At 34.1% G+C, this 25,510-nt stretch overlaps 2 protein-coding genes across 8 annotated transcripts in view; one reads left to right on the forward strand and one right to left on the reverse strand.

Moving 5' to 3' along the window:
* The first annotated feature begins 1,418 nt into the window (after positions 1-1,418).
* Positions 1,419-6,957, forward strand: LOC124305698 (uncharacterized). 2 transcript variants are annotated; one of them, XM_046765357.1, is made up of 2 exons: positions 1,419-1,613; positions 2,875-6,957. In XM_046765357.1, the coding sequence occupies exon 2, from the start codon at positions 2,881-2,883 to the stop codon at positions 6,862-6,864; it is 3,984 nt and encodes a 1,327-aa protein (XP_046621313.1). In that variant the 5' UTR covers positions 1,419-1,613; positions 2,875-2,880; the 3' UTR covers positions 6,865-6,957. The 2 variants fall into 2 exon arrangements, with proteins under 2 accessions (XP_046621313.1, XP_046621312.1); XM_046765356.1 differs by lacking the exon at positions 1,419-1,613 and adding an exon at positions 1,646-1,694.
* A 4,036-nt stretch (positions 6,958-10,993) lies between these two features.
* LOC124305701 (guanine nucleotide exchange factor DBS-like) overlaps positions 10,994-25,510 on the reverse strand; it is a 43,766-nt gene continuing 29,249 nt past the window's right edge. For all 6 annotated transcript variants that reach the window (XM_046765360.1, XM_046765361.1, XM_046765363.1 and 3 more), the window contains 9 exons: positions 22,629-22,823; positions 20,832-21,011; positions 19,284-19,469; positions 18,875-19,210; positions 17,635-17,952; positions 16,864-17,061; positions 14,955-15,163; positions 13,808-14,006; positions 10,994-12,815 (listed from right to left, as the gene is read on the reverse strand). In XM_046765360.1, the coding sequence (XP_046621316.1) occupies positions 12,588-12,815; positions 13,808-14,006; positions 14,955-15,163; positions 16,864-17,061; positions 17,635-17,952; positions 18,875-19,210; positions 19,284-19,469; positions 20,832-21,011; positions 22,629-22,823 (2,049 nt within the window). In that variant the 3' untranslated portion in view covers positions 10,994-12,587. The remainder of the gene's footprint in view (positions 12,816-13,807; positions 14,007-14,954; positions 15,164-16,863; positions 17,062-17,634; positions 17,953-18,874; positions 19,211-19,283; positions 19,470-20,831; positions 21,012-22,628; positions 22,824-25,510) is intronic.

A 25,510-nucleotide genomic window follows, 5' to 3' on the forward strand; every position in this document is an offset into this window, starting at 1 on the left:
TTAGTTCTATTTTTTTTTTTTTGATTGAAGAAAAAAAAATTCTAAAATTAGGTTATTTGACATAGCTTTGCGTTAAAATTTTTTTGGATTGTTTTTAAAATCTTAGAAATTGAAAAAAATTGTACAAAAACAATCGTTAAGTGTATCTGCGCAAGTATTGAATTATTTTTAACAGCTTAAAATATTTTATTAACGTATAGTGTTATTAATTTTTCTCTATCTATTCAGTTTTGTTTTCCCCGCGTGATGATAAGTAAAATTTCAAATTTTCAAATAAGAAATTTTTTACCAACTGCTCATATCGCCAATAAACAATTCACCACCGATAATGAAGGTAACTTCTAATTTTTTCTTAATCATTTTAAGGCTATGTTTTCTGAACGATGTCAGTGTTTTTCTTGCAACTCGTTGACAAATTCGTTCTCTAATGTGTATCAAGTATTAATAAGCTAATTGTCATTCAATAAAAATTATTTTAAGTTAATTTCTTGATTATCAATAATTAAAATGCCGAAATTTTTTAATCGTTGCTGTAATCCAATGAATCGTGATAAACATAATAAGACAAAATCTCTACAAAGTCTGCCTGAGTATTTGGCTATTCATTTCCATCTATCAACTGATGACCGTGTATGCAGTTCATGTCATAAGGAATTACTAAAGCAAATTTACAAAATTTCAATCGAAAAAAAAAAATAGAAAGAAAAGTCGGCACAAAATCTAAATAGGGGGGTTCAATACTGTCTTAGTTGAAGTTTTTTTTGAGACAAAAAAATTGAGAATCAAAGGTTTCGGACTTCGAAAAAAAACGTTTTTTTTTAAATATTGAGATATTTCATAGATTCTGACATCTGCAAACTTTTTTGTATTTTTTTCTGAAAACTGCATTTAAAAACAAAATTTAAAAAAAAAAAGGTCCCAAACGGTCAATTTTTGCAAAAGTTCTAGCATTTAAAAAAAAAAGAGCGGTTTTTTCCAAAAATTCGTATTTTTTTTGGGTTGGGTAAAAAAATCTGAAAAAATTCAGAAAAATGTCTTTGGTAGGGTAGAGAATGATAAAAAATTTTCAGCGAAATCGAAGGGGGTCGGGCCGAAACCTCGGTGATTTGGCATGGAATGCCCCATATACAGAGATATAATATAGTCTATAGATATATCACGAATAGCACGGCAGACAGCGAAACTTAAATGAGATATCGGCAAATTTTGAGGTGTTCGTTAATTGTTTGTAAAATTAACAATGATTATATTCAAAATTACGTGGAAGTAGTATATTTCTTCTTTCTAACTTGGTAAATTTTTACGAAGTTAAAATAATTGTTATTCAAGAAGCCCGCGCTCCTAATTGTCAACGGAAAACCTGAAGTTGCTCGCTCTTGAATTTAAATCTCAGAAAGATGAGTATTTCGCATGTTTACATACATGTATTGGGCATCTTATATGGTACAGAAGAATGATTGTGTGTTGCTAGAACGAACCGACAAGATGGTATTATTGTTTTGCCTGATTACTTGTCACCGATGTTGAAGAATTAACAAAAATTACGCAGTGTCTTTATTTAGAAGACTGTATGAATACATGTACACGTTGCAGCAAATCGCCACAGAGTAAAGGTAAATGTTGAAAAAATTTTAAACCATCGACGCCGATATTTTATGTGCAACATATTCCCGGCTTGCAATGGCATTCGGCGCGTATGTAGACTTAGTTTTTACCAGTTTTTAGACATAATTTCACTTGTTTTTTCGGGAAAAGAAATAATAGATTTACGTATCTACGAGTAATGGATAATTTATCCGCATTTAGAATGGACCGTAGAGAGAAATAATTTCGACCAAATTGGAACTACACAAGCTAAGATATCAGCAATTCGAGAAAAAGTTTAACAACTAGAACCTTGAATATGATTAAACTCTAGTATTTCTCATCCGATTCCTATACTTTCGGGTTTATTTTCTTCACCGTAGAGATCTCCAGAGATTTCCGGAAAAGTATTTCACAAACGATTATCCTCAGTGTAAATGCAAATAGATTTGTGTGAACTGTATTCACATGTGAAGTGCTTGTCAACAATCACATGTGCATGTTATAACCGTCCTATGATGTAAAATTTTGGAATGTTTTTGAAAAAATTTGTGGAGATCTAGTCAGCGGTCAAAAGAATCCCACAAACAATAAAACCTGATCAAAATCGCAAGAGTTCAGTCATTTTGAACTTACTAATTTTACAATCGTTTTTTAAATCGTTGATATCTCTGCTCGTGATATTGAATTTTGGTCAAATTCATTTCCATCACGTAGAAAAGATGCTGTTTCAGCTATATACAATATCATTTGCATAAATAACATAACTAGACGTTTTTTAACCGGTTCTTCCTCCTACCTAAAATTTTGATCCGATCGGTACAACTCATTCATGTAACGATGTATGTTAACGAAAGATTATTACGTTGCACCTTAGGGAATGTCTGAAATTTAGTAAACCATAATAAACAAAACATACACATATTTTAAAGAGTTGACTCTTTCAAAGTCATTTTAAAATTGCACAGTAATGATATTTTCCCTGATGTTTTGTTATATTAGCGTTACTAACTTCAGCCTCATCTCATATTGTGAACCCGTTTTTGTCAAGTCTTTAGAAGAATTGACATATTTCTTACTTCATCCATTAACTGTGGTTGAAGGAGAATATTGTTGTCAGTTATAATTCTCACATGAGCGTTCCAAAATCATGTAATCTATCAAACCTTTGAAATAATGTGTGATCTTTTAAGATTAGGTTGAAACGCTTATTACAATGTATCGACACTAGTGAATAAACTGTCAGTCTCGAAAATACAATAATTTTTTATTATTCCTCTCCTGATCTAGATCAAGATGGCAGACTTCGATCCAGACAACTGTGTCAAATTATTCAAACTCGATGACAGCCAAACCTCAGATTCAACAGACCCAGAGAGTGTCGTCATCATTCCTCTCAGGGATCAGAATATTTTTTCAACAAGTGTCGACGCGCATAGCAGAGATTGTGAAGTTAAAACAGACAGCTGCGCTTTTCCCGAAGATTGTGTCAGTATTTTACTCAAGTTCCGAATGGAATTAGAAGAATTATTCAATGATTGTGGCGATATTTTGGGCATAGCCGCTGTTCTATGGGAAGATATTTCATGCCGACTTTTCGACAGGGGTTTCCCGGTTACGGGCAAACAATGCTCGGCCAAATGGGATGCTCTTTACTCAGAGTATGTAAACCTTACTCAAATCGACGATGAAAACGAGCTGTCGAAATCAGCGTTCTTCGCCACATTTGAGGATTTCTATAAACTTAGGTCCAAATACGTGGATTCAAAAATATTGGAAGATGTGACTGAGTACTTGAGCACGAGATCCAATTCTAGTCCAACTTCTAGTAATACTGTTACCCCAGCAAAGAATAATTCTGATAACGAGGCAGCGGTGAAAGTTAAGACTAAAAAGACAAGTCTTGAATTTGAAGAAGATTTTTCAGTTACGAGTTGTGAGGATGATCCTAATTACCAAATGTTGACCGAGTCGATCGATGTAGCTGAGAAAATTCTGGATAAAAACATCAAAGACTCAGAGATACAAAGGAAAATGGCAAAACCTGATGAGAGACCATCCAAAGCTCACAGTAATGTGAGGAAACGGAAGTTGAGTTCGGAAGATTCATCATGGAGGTATGGTGACAATTTGAACCACATGAGTAGCGAAGCTAACGAAGCTAAGGCTGAAAACACAGACTCAGATGTTGGAAGTACATTCATATCGTCTTTGCATGAAAAGAATAATTGCAAGAAGGCCAAAATCCCAACCGGAGATGAGTGTTTATGTAGTAATCAAGCGACTTTGCGCTATCCCTGGAACATTGATTCGACACAGTGTTTGGTCGACCTGAGATTGCTCATCGAAAGTGACAAGCAGAAAAAACAGAGTATACTAAAACTCTACAGAGGCATAAACAAGTTTATCAGCCAGAAGATGTTTCGGCATGGATACCAAGTGTCGGGCACAGATTGTAAACGAAAATGGGACCAGTTGATGAGACAGTACAGCAAAGAAGCAAAAACCGCATTAAAAAAGATCTCAGATAATCAAAAGCTCGACACGGTGGGCGAATACTTTTGGCAAATGGATAGAGTTTTGAAAAAATCAGGGCTCGATAAATCGAAAAAAAGGCCTGATGAAGCGGCGGAATTTTTCTGGAACGATGAATCGGTCAGAACTCTGATCGGCATAAGAATTCCTATGGAAGACGCCTTTGCCATGTTCAAGAGATACGTTATCTTGTGGCAATACGTCGCATCACAGATGCAGAAGTACAACTTTTCACCGACTTACAGCGAGTGTTCACTCAAATGGATGGAACTCTGCGAATGCTACGAAATTTGTCTGAAGTCTATAAGCGGCGGATATGTTAAAAAAGACAAAGTCGATTGGGACTATTTCGAAGACATGCACAACGGATTCGAAATGAACACTCAGAGTACCAAAACGATAATAAAATACCCGATGATGAACGTCAGTGTGGAAAATCAGAAATCGACGCCGAATGAATTCAAAGAGAAACTCGTCGATAATTTAACTCCTTCTAGACTGCATGACAGTCCAGCTAAAATTGAAACTGACAGTGGTTTTCAAGAGTTGGAAGGTGCAGAGGATGGTCGAGAAATTATAGGCAGGAACGAAACTATATGCACAGAAAACACAACATTGTCAAAACAGGAAAGAGAAGGAGATCAAGATTTGTCTGTAATTTGTGTTGCGGGTAAAATTCCGGAACATGAGTTTCAGCTATATACGACAGTTATCAAGGAGAACTTGAAAAGACAAGAAATCCCAACAGAAATTCAAGAGACGGAATTTTTGAGCCCGTTCAGTGAGCACGAAAAGCACTTTGAGAACAATTGGAGAGCCTCTACAGCCCCAGATTCCAGGACACAGAAGATGCTTACTGGTTTTGCCGCTGAGAGGTCGAAATCGTGTAACGAATGCACAAGTCTTGTCGACGGAGAAGAGAGAATAATGCTGTGGTCAAAAGAGGCCACATTGTCGCTGCTGAAGTTGAAGCTCGACAAGGCAATGCAATTCCATTGTCTGCCCATCGATGACCTAATTTTGTGGAAGGATATCGCCTTTGCGATGCAGAGACGCGGTTACAATTTTTGTTATGAGGCTTGTGCGTCTCACTGGGGTCACTTGAAGGCCGTTTACAATAGGGATCGTCAGAAGATTGGCCACATGATCTGCTCAGAGGACGGAGAATTGACGAAACCGAACAAATCGGAGAACGTTTGTGACCACAGAACGAGGATTAAATTCGTGTGGAATGAAGAGATGACTAAAATGCTGGTCAAACTACGATTCTCTAAAGAAATTAGAGTTCTGAGAAAATATGGCAAGCTGATCGCCGACGAGATGAATGCTGCTGGTTATCAAGTCACGCCGGCGGAGTGCAGTAGGAAATTTGCCAGCCTGTGTCACACGTACAAGAAATTACTGCGTCGAAAAGAGTCTGGAGAAATTGTCAAGTGGCAGCATTTCCAGCTGATGGATAAGTACTTCAACACTTCAGGAGGTTCGAATTCTGAAACAAAAAACAGAGATTCGTCATTTTTGTGGACGCCTGACAGCGTTGAAAGGCTGATCAAACTCAAAGCGTTGATCAAGGATTCTGCTCAACAATCGATCGACGATCGATCGCTGCCGATTTGGAGAAAATTAGCGGAAACAATGAAGGTGGAAGGATTCAAGGTGACACAGAAAGAATGCGCTGAGCAATGGAACTTCTTGACCAAAATCTACTGGAAAATCAAGAAAGGAATCGAGAATGATAGCCACCTGGTCGTCGGCGAATATTTCAAACTGATGGACAGATACATGAGCAAACTTGATGCGGCAAATGGCGAAAGATATTTTGGGAGCAACGAAATTAACAATGACATAGAACAGCCTGTCGACTTCAGTATTGCAAAGAAGAAAGAGATACGGGATGAAGAATGTGAACACATTGAGATGATAAATGTGGACAGAGAAATTTTGAAGGATGAGAGGGAAACTTGTTTTGAAGTAGAGCGGGTCTCTCCAAATTCACAACCTATCGATCAATCAGCTGTGATGAATTTAAGCCTGACATCAATCGTTTCGCCATCTTTGAACTGCGATTCAAGTTCTTCTTTGGATAAAAGTGACAGTTTGGCTGGAAAAGATGGGTCGGAAAATTCCGGCATTGATTCTTTTCACGTCGCCAGCAATTCCAAGGAGAGAGAAGATACGCTGGACTCTAAGATATCCAAGAAATGTGAACAACTAACGTACCCCGAATGTCTGGCGGCAAAAATTCAGAATCCTTGTGCTTACGAAAGTGGAAATTCTTTACACAATGAAAATTCTGTTATTCAGGGGACTTCAGTAAACCTCAGCTGCCTTGAAAGAAGCAGGAAAAATCTTTCTTACTGCGTACAAAATATGACGGAAAACAATTCGAACAGAGAAAACGCGGAGGTGGAAATTTTGTGCAACCAAGAAGTGTGTACCAAAATACTTCATGCCACAAAACCTTGGAACAATCAGCCAAAACCTTCTATAGTATTGGATGAGCTGTGCTTTTCAGCTTCTTTTGAAAAGAATTTTATACCTATGGAAAACAAGTCTGTTGGATCGATGGAAAATAATAAAGGGGTACAGGACGAAGTAATTAAAAAATCGAGCGATGCTGATGCAGAGATATTGCACAATAGTTTTAGAAAGATGTTGCCGATAAAAAGATCACACACCGATCAGGTGGATGAGACTGATTCGTTACCGACTAAGAAATTCATCTTCAGTCACTCCGATATGTAGTCTGAAAACAAAGGACTGAGTAATATTTAAGTTTTGGGCCAAAGAAAACAGTGGGTGAAACCTAAGTACAAGGTATTGATCATAACGGAAATACTGAACCGATTCTAATCAGATCAGCAAATTGTTCGTTTGACGATCAATTCTGTGTCACAATAAAAAAAAAAAAAAGAAAGGAAAAAGTGAGTTCTTCTCACTTCTGCATTGATTTAAAATCTTTCGGAAATAAGAACTGATTATTAAGTTTCAGTCAAAGTTTCATCCCGTGATCGATACAGTATTATTATTATTAAATATATCTAAGCAATATGATGATACTTAAAGATATCAATATTTTTATACTGTAACAATACCATGTAAACATATCAGTTATATTCGTACTGAAGTTCCTAATCTTGATATAAACATGCCAAAGATTATCAAGAAGAAATTATATATTCAATTTTTGTTTTTTTTTCTCTTACAATGGTAATCTGATTTTTTGTTACACTGCTTCTCTCTTCACATTCTTCTTCGGGTAATCTTGACGGTAATTATTTTTATATCATATAAGCTACCCGCATACAATAAGTATATGCGTACATTATTTAAAATGATTGCATTGGTTTAATTGCTCTGTTATCAGTTATGGTTATCATTTTTTTTAATATTTTCTCAATGTGAATGCAATTGTATTACCAAAGTGGGTATTTCCGAAACAGGTATTATCAGATGATAAAATGTGTGTTTTTAAGTTTTGTGTTTTTTTTATTTACAAAGCAGTAATTCAGCTGCGTAATAACAAATTACATACAATGTGTTTCGTTTGAGTTGATCGGTTAATCGTACATTCACCAAATTAGAGATTCATATTCTTTATAATTGCAAAGTATGCATTTCGATTAACATTTTTTCAACGAATTATACAGCGCACAATCTCAAAGATAAATATCGTAACAAATGTAACCTAAGACCAAACTGTGGTGTGAAGAGTTTTTTTTTTCTTAATGTTCTTGTCACAGGCTAATTAAAATCTATATTTGTATTTAAGTGTGGTAAATGTACGATTAATACACATATATAAAGATAAATGATATTAATTGCCGTATTGTTTTCAAAATAAATAATATAATATTATATAATATAAATCTATCAAAAAACAATTCATTTTTGTACTAAGATGTATATGTTATCTACAATAAATTATCTCTATAGCCACCTTAATTCTTTGCCTCACATTTATACAATACGTTTTATTTAATATTTTTTTTTTTTTTCTTCAACAAACAGTGTCCCATCCTTAATCAATTACTGACTAACTCAACATAATAATAATTATTATTATTATTACTATACTATTATTTATATCATTATTACACAGATATTGAGCTCCAAGTCTCGGAATATAAATAATATACTGATTTAATAAGGATTAAGTATCCTCTGAAAGAATTTCAGAAGTATTACAGTATCATACAATTGAATTATAGGTACCGTTTTTCAAAACTAGATCAAATCTGGAAAATTAACAATTGATCTTTAATTGAAAGTGATTCTGCTTGATTTATATAAAATCGACTTAAGTAATTTTCACCAGTTATGAAATTGCTTCAGACACAATCACCTATTGAAAAAAAGTATTGAAAATTTAATTTATCGTCTGATATTTGAAGATTTTTACTGAGAATTTACTGCAAACAGAAGTATTGATTTCTGGATTTATCTTTATTAGCTTTCGTTTGCAAAAATATAATCTAATATTGAATTATCTATGTTAGACAGCTAATTCATTTTTAAGGAACAACCAAAGGAACCGTTATTTAATTAACAAGCTCTGCAACTATATCATTGAGCATGCGAAAACAAAGAAAGCTAATTCTGCTTATTTTAATTCATTATATTCGCAGAATGTAGAAAACAATGTCTTCCATTTGCACAAATTGTCTATAAAAATTAAAAAATAGATTAGCCGGCTGATTGCATTCAATGTTGAAAATTATAAATAAATATACTATAGTATATAGTGATTATTGAAATAAATTTTAGAAAATTTATGCTTCGTAGTATAATAATACTAGGTGTGTGTATATATTTATACGTGGACAAGATTATTGTCTATATATATGTATATATGTATGTATGTATATTTTTACCTATATACGTTTTGCTTAAAAGTATTTTTAATGCTTTTCTATCACTTGATTATTATTGTTATTAATATTATTAATATTATCGTCTAGAAAAACGTTCCAGTGAAAACTGTTTGCAACTTCAAGTGGACAGAAAATTGCTTGTATTTATAGTCCGGAGACGACTTTACAGTTAAATTAATCACGATTTGTTATTAAATAACCTCGTGGCGGGTATTGCATTGAAAATATTCATGGGGAAAAGAATTCAAAGGCATTAATGTGAATAATGTCGGCAGATAAATTTGGGGGGACTCGATGAAAACAGGAGAAACATTGATCAATCTACTGAGATAAATTCAAATTTGAGGAGAAAATTTTCCTCAACCATTAGTGCAATTGGTGATGAATCAGCCAATGACGATATGTTCACAAAATTTAGGACTGGTTTCAATTTCCATATTTTTAATCGAAAAAAAGGCAAATAAAAATGATAAAACTGTTGTGCATCATTAATTTCCTCAAAAGCCTTTAGGAGTCACTTGATTTTGCGAATGCAATCGTATGTAATAATCGAAATCGCTCAAAACGTCAATATTTCAATTTGCGTTACGGCTTTTCCAAGTGAAATGAAAGTCCAAGTGAATATTTCTTTTAATTTAGAATGCCGATAGTTCGCGAAAAGTTTAATTTTCATACCAAAGCACAGATCCGATATTGTAAAATTCATCAAGATATTTTCAGTTAGAAATTGAAGCAAGGTATTATTAAGAAAGTAATATTTCTGTACAAATTAAAGTTGGGGTAAAAAAACCCCGTGGATTTGGAGAAAATATGGTAAGTTTCAAAAGATGTTTTGTTGACAATTGATTTTTAAAAATTTTCAAACATTGAACTAGACGTTCGAATAATTCAACAAAACACTGAAACATACCTTGAGGGATATTAAAATTTGGTATGGGAAACAAATGCCTTGAGAATTAGCTTAAAAATTTTTTTAAATATCAGATAATACAACTTGTGATTAAAAAGCAAATAGTTTAATTTTTCTTATTACGAGTTTGTGTAAAAATGATTGCACTTCTTGCCATTCGCATAATTTACAATTGAACGGTTATTGATTACACGTTAAATTTCAGTTGGAAGATTAATTTTGATACCATTTGAACCGAGTAAAACCAACGGCTTGAAGGTAATTTTAATTTATGATTACGAAGCGATCATAAACGAAGAATCAAGGAACATCGAAGTGATAATAATGATAATATGTGATCCCAATCAGGTGGTGTTTGCAAATGAAAATAGATCACGTGTGTAAAAATAAGTTCTCTGTGCTTGATTTGCGGGTAAAAAAAACAGGAAACAACTTCTAATAATAGTAACTGCTACATAGTTATACAGCATCTCGGTTCATACAGCGTATTTCATAATCAAGCAAATCCCCAATTACTTTTTTCTATGCATATAGTATTTACTATATATTTATAAGTTATAATGGTATTGCGTAATACTTGGTGTCAGCTGTTTATTCATTATCGTGAATTAGCAAACGTCACGTTCACATTATAGTATGTGTATAATACTAATTATGTATCGATAACTACGTAGTTTGTTTTTGTTTTTTTGTATCGCTCACGATTCACTTATCATCAAAAATCTGTAAAAAAATTTTCGCTGGAATAATGATTGGTCAAGCGACAACACTTCAACAATTTCATTAAATCATAGGTACATATCTTAAATTCTAAATTGGCAATATGGCCAATAACTAGCTCAAGACGCGTCCAAACTGGTCCGTCGACTCATTTCAATATCAATTAGATGTAAGTCTTAAGACTAGGTACTCGGAGCATGTAGAAATTTCATGGCTTGATAAACACTGCGAAGAAAAATTTGTAAAATTTCATAATCGTACTGTGTAACTCATTTTGCATATTTTTGACCCCCATTAGAATGAATATTTTTGTAAACTACTCTACCGAAAATCTTCGAAATTCTATTCGTATTCTATCAAAGATTGTAAAAGTAATTTTGAACAGCTGAGAAACTGACTTTTCGAAACAATAAATTGATACCTAATTTCCCTTTTTTTGTCAATAAAATATATCTGCGCGATATATTATTAACCCTAGTCATTTACATCTATGGAAACTTCCACACTAGTTACACAGGGGGTTACACAAATCCCAGCCAACTATGGAATGTTATTACTGTACGCAACATTACGTTACGACTTGAACAAAATTCTGAGAGTAACAATTCAGAAATAGAGTCCAATCTTAGTTTCAGCAAAAAACGATAAAGGATGTGGGAGAAATTTTGAAAGCAAAAAAGTAAAAAAATATGCAACACATGCGTGGGGTCTTTGAGACCCAAAATTTTTTTCAATCGTTCTTCATTTTACTTGCGCAAGCAACCCCGATTCAAGCACGCTGACTTTAAAATTGTACGTAAAAGTCGGTTCTGGGGTCAACTGGACTCCAAGCCAGTGAATAAGGTTAAATATCAACTTTTCAAGCCTCAGTTAATGAATTACGAACATTTAAGGCTAAGCTATAAGGTTGTTTTCAGTAAGTGAGAAATACGCGATCGAGTCCAAAAAATCGTTGATCTGTGACTCGCGAATTGAGTAAGCTGTAGTATTCAGAATCACAATTCGGTCATTATTTTATCTTCCATATATGTACTTTATTAAGGGGGTATATTATACGAGTAGTTGGCTGAAAAGTGAGTGAATTCTGAGAATTTATTTCTTAATGAGCAATAATTCAATGCCATTGATTTTTTTTTTTGTTCAAAAGTATGCAAATTGAGCTTGGTTTCCCATTTTTTTTTTTTTTTTTGTTTCTGCAATCTATTAATAGGAAGTATTGTTATTGACAATAACGTTAACCATTCCACTTACCGACATATTTTCTGGTATCCAAGGTATCTCAAGAGCGACTCAAACGATTTACTTGGAATTACGGAACGGTACGTTGAAATAGTTAACCCTTTTGAATGCCCACATTACGTTCTTTTTTATTGCCAAAATGGTGATAGTTGGATGTTGAAATTCGATTTTCAGTCCAAAATTTACGATTTTTTCTACTCGATTAATAGAAAAATGTGATGATAAAAACAAATGGGCCGTAAAAAAAAGGATAAGCCATCCAAGAATACTGTCTTTAAAGAAGTAAATTGGTTCAGCGATTTTCGAGATATCGTGGGCATTGCCAAACATGTCTAGGTTGGCAAAAGGGTTGAGGTCATAGTCAATATCAATGTTTCCTGTTTATTGATTTTACTCGGAAAAATGTCTAAGCGAAGCTTGGTCTAATAACTTTTGAATAAATCAAACCCCAATCGAATTGAACCGTTGCTTGTCGAGATATAAATGCCCAAAACTCTACCACTTTTTTCTTTCAAGTGTTGATGCATAATTTTCGACGCTGTTCTTGTTAGTCGAACTTTCAATGCTTCATAACTTGGCTTGAGATTTTTCAAATCTTGACTCATGATTTTAAAATTCCCGTTTTTGGCAACGTGGCGCTGCCGGCATTTCAAAAAGCACGCTTAATACGTGCGAGTGAAAATTTCTAACACACTAGGTTCAATCTAGCGTGTTAGTCGCCTATTTCACATAGTTTCTTGACTATTCACCGACTGACAGCTGCGTGATGTTTTCCTGCTAATTGGCTCTAAGTAGGCTGCTGGCGCCCAGCCTTCTAAGCCAGTGCTGATTAGCTTGACAAACCACCATCCTGCGCAACCGACCTTAAGCAGTTCCAAACTATCCCCTTCATGCATCGTCACCTCTGATTCACCAACCGCGCAGTAATCGGCTAGAGCTATGTATCTACCTCCCTAGAACAATTTTGAAACAGAAAATAATGAACCAATAAATAATATCAAATAATGTTGAAAATCACCTATTTTATTTCAGAGCAATTACTCAATACTCAATTATCCGCTGATAGCTTTTCACCGTTGTCACATAACATGAGGTGATATCTTTGTTTTTATCGACGTTCTAAAAAAAAATTTTCATTGATTAATTTCAATTGTAACGAACAATTCATGTCGAAGTTTCATGAATTTTGGGAATTAGTTCGTTTACGAGTAAATTGAATACAAAACTCGCCGCAGTCCAAAAAGCTCCTCCATTATAAACATACATGTGGTATTCGAAAGATTCGTAACTTTGGCATAAGATTTTACAATACTCGTTACACATGCTGTGATATTCTCGAAAATTTTATCACCATTTTTAAGTCATCCATTTTTTTTGTCAGCCTGTTGGTCGAACAAGTTTTTTCGATTGTAAAATGATTTAACTTTTTGGTTAAAATCATTTCCTGTTGTGCTTAGATTGAATTTTACTGTTGAATCGACCGAATTATAAGAGTAAATGTATTGCACAATGATATGAACCTTGTTAAAACGTATTGCCCTTGAATCCTTGAAATCTATATCTCATTCCTGTTTTGTCATTTATATATCGCTAATTCACAGAGACATTCTTAAGATGATAACTGTCTAAAATTAAACTCTGCAAAATGTAAAATTTAGCAATATAAACAGTTTTGCAACTCTTAACAACTCGTAGATTCAAACAAACAAATATTGTCTATAGGAAAAAAAGGTAAAATGTTTCCCTGTCGAAACTATCCAACAATAAGTAAATGTAATCTATTTGATTGTAGCTCACTTCAGTTCAACGGATTCGTAACAGGTTTGCTTAGAATTTTGATCGCAGACTGAATGTTGTAGTAATTTATAACTATCCTGCAAATGAACTGTTGAGAATCCGAAGTATTTCAATAGCAAATTGTTATATTAGAGGGCAATCTACTTACCGGAGTAAGCCCAGGATTTTCACTAAAAGTGTCTTCGTCATCCGTATTACTGTTTTCTGAACTCCAACCGACATCGTCATCTGTGTTTTGAGGCAAATCCATCGGATGTGTAATCACGCTGTTGCCGTCGACTGACAATGTACGCAATGATCCAGACACGCTGCTTTGAGCTTCCCATGATATAGTTTGACGCAAAGGTCTAAATAATGGAATAACAGTGATTGAAACTATCGCACTCGCACAATGCCTTAAAATAGACTATATTTTCAGAAAAGGAAAACCAGAGCATCATCTGCGCATGATATAAAGTGGATTTTCCAAATCTCTGAGACAGGAATCGTTAAATTAAGAATTACCAAAAATAATCGATTTTCGATTAAATCGAATATTTTTTCCCGACTAATGGAGTATAATCGATTATTTTTCAAAATCGATTAATAGAACGACTCGATCATTTTTTCTCACAATCGGTTTTTGTTTTTTGTTCCCAATAATAATGCAATACAATATAAATTTATGCGATTAAAGTATCAATTATTATCATTTTCTTACTTACTAAGTATCTATTCGATATAATAAGTGAAAGATAAACAAATATTTTCACCCGAAATTGAAAAATACTTGCAATAAAACTATAAATTATCAAAAATCTTTTCTGCTATTAAGACTACATACTGAAATTTACGAAATTTTAGTTTGCCATGCTCCGTTTTAAAAAAAATACGAAATAATTGATTCATTTCTACCGATTCAATCGAGTCATCTTTGATTATTTTTTTGGACTTCATTAATGGATGAATCAATTATTTTTATCTTCATGGCCATTCCTATGTTGAATTATTGACTGAAAAATTAACTCTGTTCTAATCTAGAGTATTTCTTCATAAATCTATTCAAGCTATTTCCCATGTCACTTGCCAGAAATTTTTTTTTTTTTGCCTTTAAATTCGAAAACATATTTTACAGACAACAAGGATATCAACGAGACCTGTTTTTTAGTGACTTTAAGCTAACTTATCTTCAGACATTTTGTTACGTTTAACATGATTTCCATTTCCATTTTTTTATTGCAATAAAATTTTTTTCACTAAATTGAAAACTTTACGTAGCATCGAGAGCTATTCTTATTAGAAAATTGAATACTCACTTGTGATTGGATTTGCCAAGTGCTGTATTCTGCTTCCCCTTCAATTCTGCGAGTTGTGACATCAGGACGCCTTTTATCTGTCTCACCCAAGCTTGTTTGACATCGATACTTGGGGCTTGAATGGTGTGCACTTCGGCACGGCCTTGTAGCCAGATTTCAAACCTTCTCGCATCGCCTTTCACCGATTCTGTCAAACCGATCTGTGACATCTACATTTTGAAGGACGAAAATAAATGAATCAAGCATATAGATATCGCTGCAGTAAAATATTTAAGAACTTATGGGTCGTGTGAACCAAAACTGAGGAAAAGCGAAAAAACCGGTTTAATAATTTTCAGCAGTCTTATTTGCGCTAATGATAGTGAATACAAATAAAACAAGATCCTCCTTACCATGTGATAGAATTGAATCTTATTGTTAGCAAATTTGATGACCACAGGCTAAGAAATGCATTGAAAAAAAAAATACAGTTTTCTAAGTAGTGTTCAAAACGCTTCAACTTTGATGTTTTTAATATGATTTCAATAATTTCGAGCTCTTTTTTTTCGGTGACCAGATCTCCAGTAATTGTAGGAACACTTCTGAAGAAATGTAACATAATGTTGTGTGTTAACACATAACACATAATCTGTACAGTTTTAACGTGCAAATGTAATTGTTGACTAACATCTATTGTGCCGTACTTACGCACAACTTTTTTTTTTTCCTTCTTAAGCCATCAGGTATAGGTCTGAATGACCATGTCCCAAACACAGCTATTTTTACGCACTCTGGAAGTTATGTTTGTTACATTTTTTACATACAACCTCTAAAAGTCTCTATGCTGAACATGATGAGCCCAAAGACCTTAAAATCGGATGACAAACACCAGAGTTTGATTATTTTAAACGTTCTAATTACAAAAAGCGTTTCTAAAATTCCTAATATTTTACCTTGTGTTATTTAAACTTACTCAGATCCATTTTTGTAACGTATATTAAAGATGTTGTTTCACTTGTGTTCACTATCGTACACGCACAAATTACATATAGTCCAAAATAGGGAACTTGCATGTTTTTTAATTTTAATTTTATTCGAAAGTAGAATGAAAAATAATGAATTCCCCAAGACAGTATTTTTTTACGAGCCATATTAACGCCAGAAAATAATTTTTTGTTCTCTCAATTTTCTCGGCAAATTTGAATCGGCAGCCATTTAGCTGGACCCCTCTATCAGCGTCGCCAGGTGTCGCGTTCGGGAACTATGCTCGGCTGTAAATACTGTCTGCTTCGAGCAAGCCGGAATCCTAACCTTATTATACACCATGTAAATGTAGTTTGCATCGCACCAAACCTTCCGTTTTAATACATTATTTGGCACTCGGATAAATATCTTTTGTGGAGTTGAACTTGTTGTATTTTTACAAGATGGTACAAAACAATACATGTACCAATCTAAATTTGGTAGCGGAGCTGTGGATCCATAGTTGTCTTTTTATTTTAACCAAACTAATAGTTATTTACAGAGATAAATACAATTTCGACAACGCCAACTATGCTTCAGAGCTTCAAATATTAATATTGCAAGTTAGGATTGCGGCTTGCTCGGAGCAGACGGTTTTTACAGCCGAGCATAGTGCCCGAACGTGTCACCTGGTAGCGCTGATAGAGGGGTCCAGCAAAATGGTTGCCGGTTCAAATTTACCAAGAAAAATTAGTGTAAAAGAAAAAATTATTGCAGCGTTAATGTTGCTTGAAAAAAGAAACTGTCTTGGGAAATTCATTATTTTTCATCCTACTTTCGAGTCCAATAGAGGAATATAGAGATTTCAGATGCTTGCAGGTTCCCTATTCTTCAGACAATTTTTTCCTTTTTTCCTAACTTTTTGATAAGAAACCACTGTTAAAAAATACGAATTTGCAATAACTACCTTGAGATATCTTTTGAAGTGATATGTTGCCTTATTGTGGGCCTGAGGTTTACTGTGTTTGCAAAATATGAAAGCTTTTTCGTACAGAAAAATGTGCCTCTGAGAAGGTTTTAATCGAAGGAGGCGTTCTCTTTTGCTGCTACTCCACACGCTGAACGAACCTTGCATCAAAAGTTCACCCTGCACGCCCAAATCTCCCTGAAAAAATCAAGCCGTCAGACATACTCTAAGGCACACATTTTCAAGTCCTTGGTGTTTTGACGCCATTTGTCGCTTCACCATGGCTCACGAAAAGTAGTTAAAAAATTGTGATACACAGTTTGTACGTTTTTTTTATTTTTTTTGATATGTTCATTTGTTATGAAAATTATTATTCTCCAACCCAAATATCACTCGTGATTTAACCATCTGATCATAAACTAGGATAGTAAATACGTTTTCAAGAGTTATACTTCCAAAATATCGAACTCAATCTTTTCCTCGTCAACATCGCTCTCAAAGAATACAATAATAAGAACAAAAAAACACTAGTAAAATTTTTCAACTATGGCATTACTTTTGGATTCACTTTTGTACCGTTTGACTTGCAATTCAAAAACAGTTTCATACGGTAAACACCATCCAAGAAAGTGGTTTTAAGATGATTTTAGCATATATGTATATCATTTTCTGGAGGTAGAAACATAACTGATACATCTGCTGAAGATAAAATTGTCTGAGAGATGATTGTGTAAGAAATTACGCAAAGTAAGTCGATTTGTTGATACGTACTCCAAACCCGGTGATTGCTATTTGGTGCATGCTATCATTGACGCATTTTAGAACAACGAGCATACAATCCAGAGCTTCTTGAAGTTGGGTGGAGCAGGATTGATCCTCTGTGTACTTCAGCAAATCCTTCAAAAGCAGTTGATATTTGGTAATGCGCTGAACAGGCTTGAGCAAGTACGCAGCCAAGGGTAGCTTGTGACCAAGTCTCTGTTGACAGGCGGCCAAAAATTGTGGCTCGCTTTGAATTTGTTCTCTTAGCCTCTCCGATCGGGGAATATTTTGGCAATAGTAGCTGTAGAGTCTGAAGAATATCTCACGCTGAACGGAAATAAATATGAATTGGCAAAAGAAAGTTCTGACTTAGACACATAATTATCTAATAATGAAAAAATCTGCAGTTGAAATGATCTTAGTATTTGAAAATTAAGTTTACTTCGAGATGAAACGGTTGGACAATCTAAATTAAAAGGTAGAAATAGATAAAATACTGTTTCACAAATATCAAGTCACTTTGGTTGCACGAATGATAGTGAACACAAATGAAATGACACCCATGATATGGATGAAAAACGAATTTAAGCAAACTTTAATGACACAAGCTGAGATATCGATCATTTGAAAAAGTTTGTTTTACAATTATTACGTTAAAAATTATTAAACTCTGGGATTTAAAATCCAATTCTAAAGTTTCTAGCTTTATTTTGTTCTCCATAAACACCCCTAGAAGTTGCCAAAAACAAATTTCACAAACAGTTATCCCCAAAGTGGATAAAAACAGATTTGAGTATGAACCGTACAACAAATGCTCATCAACAATGACATTTACACTGCATAACTGCACTGCAATGTGAAATTTCTTGAAGATGATTCACACAATTTTTGAGGACCCTGTGATGGCGTGATTCGAGTACAAAATATTAAAACTAGAGAAGAAGAGTAGAATTCAATCATTTTGAACGTTCTAATTATGAAATCTTATCTCAAATTGTTGATATTTTACCTTGTGTTAATCAAATTTGCCTGGATTCACATCTATTATACAGTAACGAACTTGTTTTACTTCTATTCACTGTCGTTTGCGTAAATAAAATTGTTGAATTTTTTATTTTCCGAACTGTTAATTCAGATTTCCCAACCAACTTATCCGTCAAGATAATTCCCAATCAGTATATCTGCCTTGCAGCTACTTAATTCAACTACATTCAACAATATCTTTACATCACACAGAAGAGTAACTGACCCTCTGCACAAAACAAAGTGCGACGAGTTCTGTGTTCGAAATACAGTTTTCGAGATCCTTGAGGAAAGTTTCTCCGTGAAAAAGGTAAATGTCTTCCAAATTTCCGAACAACACATCAGCTTTTCCAACCAGAGCGGCGGGGACCAGATGCTCCATTAATTCATTTGTCATTTCTATCTTGTATCCTTTAATTATCGAGCCAAGTTCCGCCACGTAAATGCGTTCCGTCTCGATTAGCTCGGCCAAAACGTGGCCTCGTTTCAATCGCAGAGCTTCAAAGTCACGGGGTTCCCCGTCCGGTGACACAGCTTCTCCTTCGATCGGGCTCATTTCCATCTGCGAAGACAATTATTACATACAATACGATCGTTTCTCTGTGAAATCGGTTACACAAATCTATTTGTCATACTTTCGGCATGGTGTTCGCTTTTTTCAGAACCCTGCTCGGCTTCACCATTTGAGGAGGAGGCTGAATTGGTCTAGCTGGCTCAGGCGTCACAGTTTGAATAGGTCTGGTCGGTTTCACGAGCTGTTGTTTCAGCGCGACAATCCTTTTATCGCACATCAACTGAACGTCGTCTATTCTTTGCAATACCTATAAATATTACAGTTCTCATATATTTTTATTTATGTTCATAAATCTTTATTATCGCTGATATAGAAAATTAACTTGACTTTCATTTCTCTTAATTTCTTTCTTGCTACAATATCCTCCAAGACGCTGTCCAATTGAAAGCCAAAAATTCGCAACTTATTGTTTGTCACTTCATGTGTTCGAGTTTTCCAATCAATGTTGTTTATCAAACCAATTTTTGCTACATATTCACATTTTATGTTTTATGTAGAACATAATAGTACAAAATGAATGTCGAAAACGATGGCTGTGTTCAATAAAAAAATTACTACAAATTAGTTTTTGGCAAAGTATCGCCAAAAAAGTCGACAATAAATTCAATATGATTAATCTTTGCAGAATAAAATGTATGCGCTAACTTTTTTGTATGATAATCATACGATTTCAACGTGTAAATATGTAAAAAAGAATTCTAGAAATATTCCTTTATTCCATCACGATCCTTTCTTACACATTGCTTGAATGCAATTAAAATTTTCAGGAAGTAGAAACGTATTGAATCCTTTTTTGTGTAAACGGAATGAAACATATTTTCAATTTGTCGATCGCATTATGAACGACGAGTTGTGGTAGAATAATAAGAGCGAGTCTGTGTAAAATTATTGTTTATGTGAGACAAAAAACAGTAATGTCAGTTCTTTAAGCAACAAGGCATTTTCAGGAAATTCTAAAGATAGTGGTATTCTAATTCAAAACTTTTCTCACGTCTCTGGTCGGTTTTAAATTTTGTTATTCTATAAATACTCTGCATAGAACGGTGAATTTTTTTCACTTTGCTCACTAACAATCAACCTTCTTCAGAAAAATATATCATTCACAATAATAGATGGGTATAAATGACATGACATAAGTCTAAAGAGGGGTTGCACTCTAAAATTGGCCCTACTTCATATTGGGCGTAGAAAGCTATCGATTTACTTTCTGGTTATGTTCTTTGATAGAAAGGACCGCCTGAAACTGGTAATTAATTCGATCATATCTAGGCTGTTTGCAAAATGTGTATTTTTTCAAAAATAAAGACATCGAAAATGTAATGCGATTGATTGTTCGAAACCGTCTCTAAACATGTGAAATAATCTGTTACTCTTAATCTTCAAAATTGTAGGAGACGAATTGTTGAAGAAATTTTTTTTTTTTGGAAAAAACTTCTTTCGGCCAACATAGCCAGAAAATAAATCTACAGTTCTCTAGAATCGTTATTGTATAGTATCAGTTTTAGTGTGCAGTCCCTTCAGAGATAAGTTCAGTTTTTCAAATCAACAGACGTGCGAACAGCATCTTGACGTCATTTGAGGTGATGAAATCAAAAAAAAAAAAACCAACCTGTGTTACAAGTGCTTTGGTTTCCGGGGTTATAGAATCCTGAAATATGCATCGGGGATGTTGAAATTCTGCTGCTGAATCGATAAGCTGCTGTAGATTTTCTAGAGCCTCTTCGGGTGCGGTTGTTGCGTTGGTTTGAGACGCCAATAATTCTATGCCACGAGTGCACCATGTATTTGCCTGTCCAAGAAAATCAACCCATGCTTGGTATAAACTTATTTCACTGTAAGATACAGTAATTCATTTTTCAATTTCGTTCTTATTTTTCAGAATTCCGGGAATTTATATTTCGACAATCGATCATTCAATTCGATTATTGTCGGTTTTTTTTTTTAAAGTGTGTAGATCGAGATCCATTGCCAATTATATCCATTAGAATAAATAAATAGGAAATATTGTTATTAACAATAACATGAACAATTTTTGTTCGATGAAGTGTTTTGCAGTTTTCACGACATCTCAGAAATAAGTGAACTAAGTCACCCCAAACTGCTAAACAGTGTTGATGGATATCCTATCCTATTTGCCACGATTCAAGTTTCTTTTTTTCCATTTCTAATCAAAATAGCGACCGTTACAAGTTAAATTACGATTTTTCGTCCAAAATTCGTTTTAAGCAGCGAAAAAATACGATCATTAACTGGTTAACTAGTACGAGTTTTTCCAGTTTTCGTGCCAAAACTGGCAGCCACAAACAACCGACCTAATTACACCAAAATTAGTGACCAGGGTTTTTTTGGGTATCTAATTGCATTTAAGAACTTATTTTTTAAATTTGCCACCTCCTGGGGATGCAAATAGAGGTGAGTCGGGATAAATTTTAATTTTTTTTTATAAATTTTCTGATTATATTCAAATTTGAAACTTGGTGTACCTGTAAAGGTTTTTGGGGTCGCCTATTCCATTGCGACAGGTATTTTTTAAATCTGCCACCACCTGAGGGTGAATAATGATCCTCAGCGTATCAAGACTAATCACATATTTACTGTACTCTTTATTTTATTTTGATATCAGGTTGGCATTGATGAGATAAGGCTAGTTAAGGTTAGTTAGCTAGTTTCATTGTTAGTTTTAATTATGGCCTTGGGTATCCAGTTTTATTTAGATTATAGCTGAGTTTTTATTAAGTTCTTCTCATTTTTCTTTTCTTTTATTCTCCAATCTTGGATTCGTAGTCAGCGACCCAAAAAATTCATATGTGATGATTTTCAGATTAACTACCTAATTTTACAAAAATTTCAACCATTGCCGTTCTTGGATCCTTCATTTTGCAATTCTTCAATTCTGATAATGGATTCGTTACCAAAAGCCCCGGAAACCCCCGAATGATTATTTCGAGATTAAATGGTTAGTTTTACAAAAATTTCAAGTATTGCCAGCACCATTTGAATCCTCCATTTTGCAATTGTTCAATTCTGATAATGGATTCGTCATCACCGACCCTAAAAACCCCAGAGTAGACAAGTTTCAAAGGACTTATTCCACTTCTTGAGGTTTTGGTACAGTCATACTGAGGCCTAGTTGTAATTACCGGTTATTCAAAGCTACCATTTTGAATCTCTCATATTGAATTTTTCAACTTTGCTTTCAAATTTGGATTTAGTGAGCCCCAAAACGGTAGTGTACGAATTTTTGTCCAAATTCAACGAAAGTTATCAGAAATATTAAAAAATGTACATATATGATCCATTACCAGTTGAATGAAAAACGAGATAGTCGTATGTAAAGTATCGTATGAAGTCGAATTGAATAATTGGTTGTCAAGATCCAATTCCCAAAATTTACATTGCAACATACCTTGTCTATCCTCTCCATAAGTTCCCTGCATTTTGTCAAAGTGTGCAACCTCCTTTCCAGTCTTTGACTAAGAATTGTACAAATCCTTTGAAGCTCTGCACATTTTGGCTCGACCACTTCGGCAGGGCATTGGTGCCGACCGGAAAGAAGTTGTTGACCCGCTGATATTACTTCTTCGGCGCGATCTATGTCTCCCTACAAAACAGAGGCTTGCAAGTTTCTTTTTGTTTCAAGAGATTTTGGTACAAAGATTATACTGACATTGACCGTATTTCTTCTTCGAAGTTCCCTAATTTGCAGATACTCTGCAAATTTTACACTCTTATTAGACACGAGTTGAACACTTCCTAAAGAAGAAACACGGTTTGTCGAGACGATACATTTTATTTTTTTTTCTCTATCAGTTCATGCAGTAGCAATACTGTGCAAAACAAATATCAATTGCATTCACGCTATTAACATGCTATTTGACAGGCCTCACAGTATTCAAGACAAGTATAAGCAAATAAATTACAGTGACGCAGAAAAATTTGAAGGGCTCAGTTTAACGCTAAAGAACTTTCATGTAATTGTACCGAATTTGCGGATAAACAATGCAGAAGTCGTAGGAATAATGAAAATACGTCCTCGTTAAGAAGTATAGAACACTCATTAATCGTCCGACAGATAAGAAAGTGGCAATATACATATAGTTTATATAGTTTACCAGACAAAATTTATTAATTCAATTCAAGAAGTTAGAGTGCAAAAAATTACAATGAGTATGCGGTATTTGGTTTTGTTATCAAACTCCCTTAGATCGATTTGTTATATCGTACTCGGAAGAATAATCATTACGTGTGTTAATTTTGTTAAAACTCTCTTTCGCACATGAATTCAGTAAAATACAGTAAAAGTTACACATTTTGGTCGGCAGACTAATTGTGCGCATCACTCATGGAGATGTCACCCCCCCTACAATATTCAAGTTGCTGAAAAAAGGAAATAAAATAAAGGAAAGTAACAATCTGTTGAAAATAGATTCACTTTCGGAGCAAAACATTTGATTTTCATGTTCTCTCGGGGTTAAGAAAATGAATGTAGGGTGCTTCTACGGAAACAGAAGGATCACCGTGAGGCCTGTTATAATTTATCGTGAATCGTTACATGATGAACAGAATTTTGTCATTATGTGCATAGATGCAACACAAAACTTTATCGTGTGCACCGTTCGGAATTTTTAATATTAATTACGGGAGGATCCTACTTCGATATGGAAGTAATCAATATTTCCTTTATCTTTCATCAATATTTTAATACTTTCGAAGCAAGACAAGTTCATGCAAATTCTTTACGCAAATTGAGAATTCATGGGTTATATTTTTACTTTCAGATACGCGTGTTTCTGAGAAATATTTATATAATTTGATCTGATATAATTTACACAAGTCACATTTTGTCCTTCGGAGACAAACATAATGTATTCACCTTTGACTTTGGACTTAAACTTATATTTCTGTAACAGCGATTGTATAAAAAACAAATATCTACTGTCTTGACCATGCACTTATTATTGACGAAGAATCTTTGATTCAAAATGTTGGAAGCTTGTTTAAAAATTTGAACGATTCCCGGGTATTTTTTCATTTTTTTTTTACTGTTTCTCATAAGTATCCGGAAGCAGAATCCCCTTGTTTTACTAATAATTGAACTTTGAACAGAGTTGAAAATGATTTGTGCGATAAATTCTAAATGTGTGGATGATGAAGTTAAACTCGGGTAATGACAAGAAAAGGTAGAAGTATTTTTTTGGATAGAGTTCGAAATACGTATTATATATTATATCCCTGTTCGAAAAATTTCGAAGCGAAACCGTTGAAATGCGCTGGACCAAATTATTTCTTACCGAACTACTCCATGTGAAACTGTCCATATTTACGTTAAGAAAATATACAGAACTACGCGAAAATAGTATATTAATTCTTTTGGTTGCAAAGTCATGTAAAATAAAGTCCATTGAGCTCTCCGTTAGAGGCCAGATTTCTACAGTTTTGTAACTAAAGGTATCATTAACACAGCCAGTTTGAGTACTTCAACATTTTTTTGCATTAATATCCAGAATTCCATGTTGTTTAATAGTAGCCTCCATAAGCAGCTAATTTTGCATAGCACTTTCCAATAGTTTTACACGGAAATTTTTCCACCAGGATTTTACAAATAGTAGGAAATTATATTGACGGAAGAAAATCGCCCACGGACAGACAACCTGATATTCATTTTTATTTGGCTATCGCAGATCATCGATACGTAGTACAGTATCTAATGGATCTATGAAAGTCTTCATATGATTTCAGGATATTTGCTTTCGATACTATGCCACAAACCACGAGAGATGCCTAAAAAGTTCAAGTTATAAGTTAAAACTTATATTGCAAGAAACGCAAAGTCTAAAATCTGTAAAAACACTTTTAGGTTTTGTTCATATTTCATATCGTAAACGCTGTTATTTCAAGAAATTATTAGATGTATTGAAATCTAGAGTCTTAAACTATGAATCTGTCTGGTGAAAGGTGCATTGAACTGACAGGAATGAAATAAACAAAGTGCGTACTTATTGCAAACCTGGTAAGTAAGAGAATATTAAACGCGAATTCAATTCAGGGAAGAAAAAAATAAGTGTAGCGAATTGCTTTAAAACTTTGAAAATTTGGTACGTTGAATCGATTTGACTTTGTGACGTATCATGTCATCCAGGAGAATTTTTTACAATTATACTATGACTATATTTTTTCATCATGTTGATATCGTTGGATAGTCAATTTTTCGAGATTGCACTGATATTGATTTTAATCAACAAGTAGCAATATTGCATTTACTATTGATAGAAAAAAACGAAATCAACA

This window comes from Neodiprion virginianus, chromosome 5 (assembly GCF_021901495.1).
Source record: "Neodiprion virginianus isolate iyNeoVirg1 chromosome 5, iyNeoVirg1.1, whole genome shotgun sequence".
NCBI lineage: Eukaryota > Metazoa > Arthropoda > Insecta > Hymenoptera > Diprionidae > Neodiprion > Neodiprion virginianus.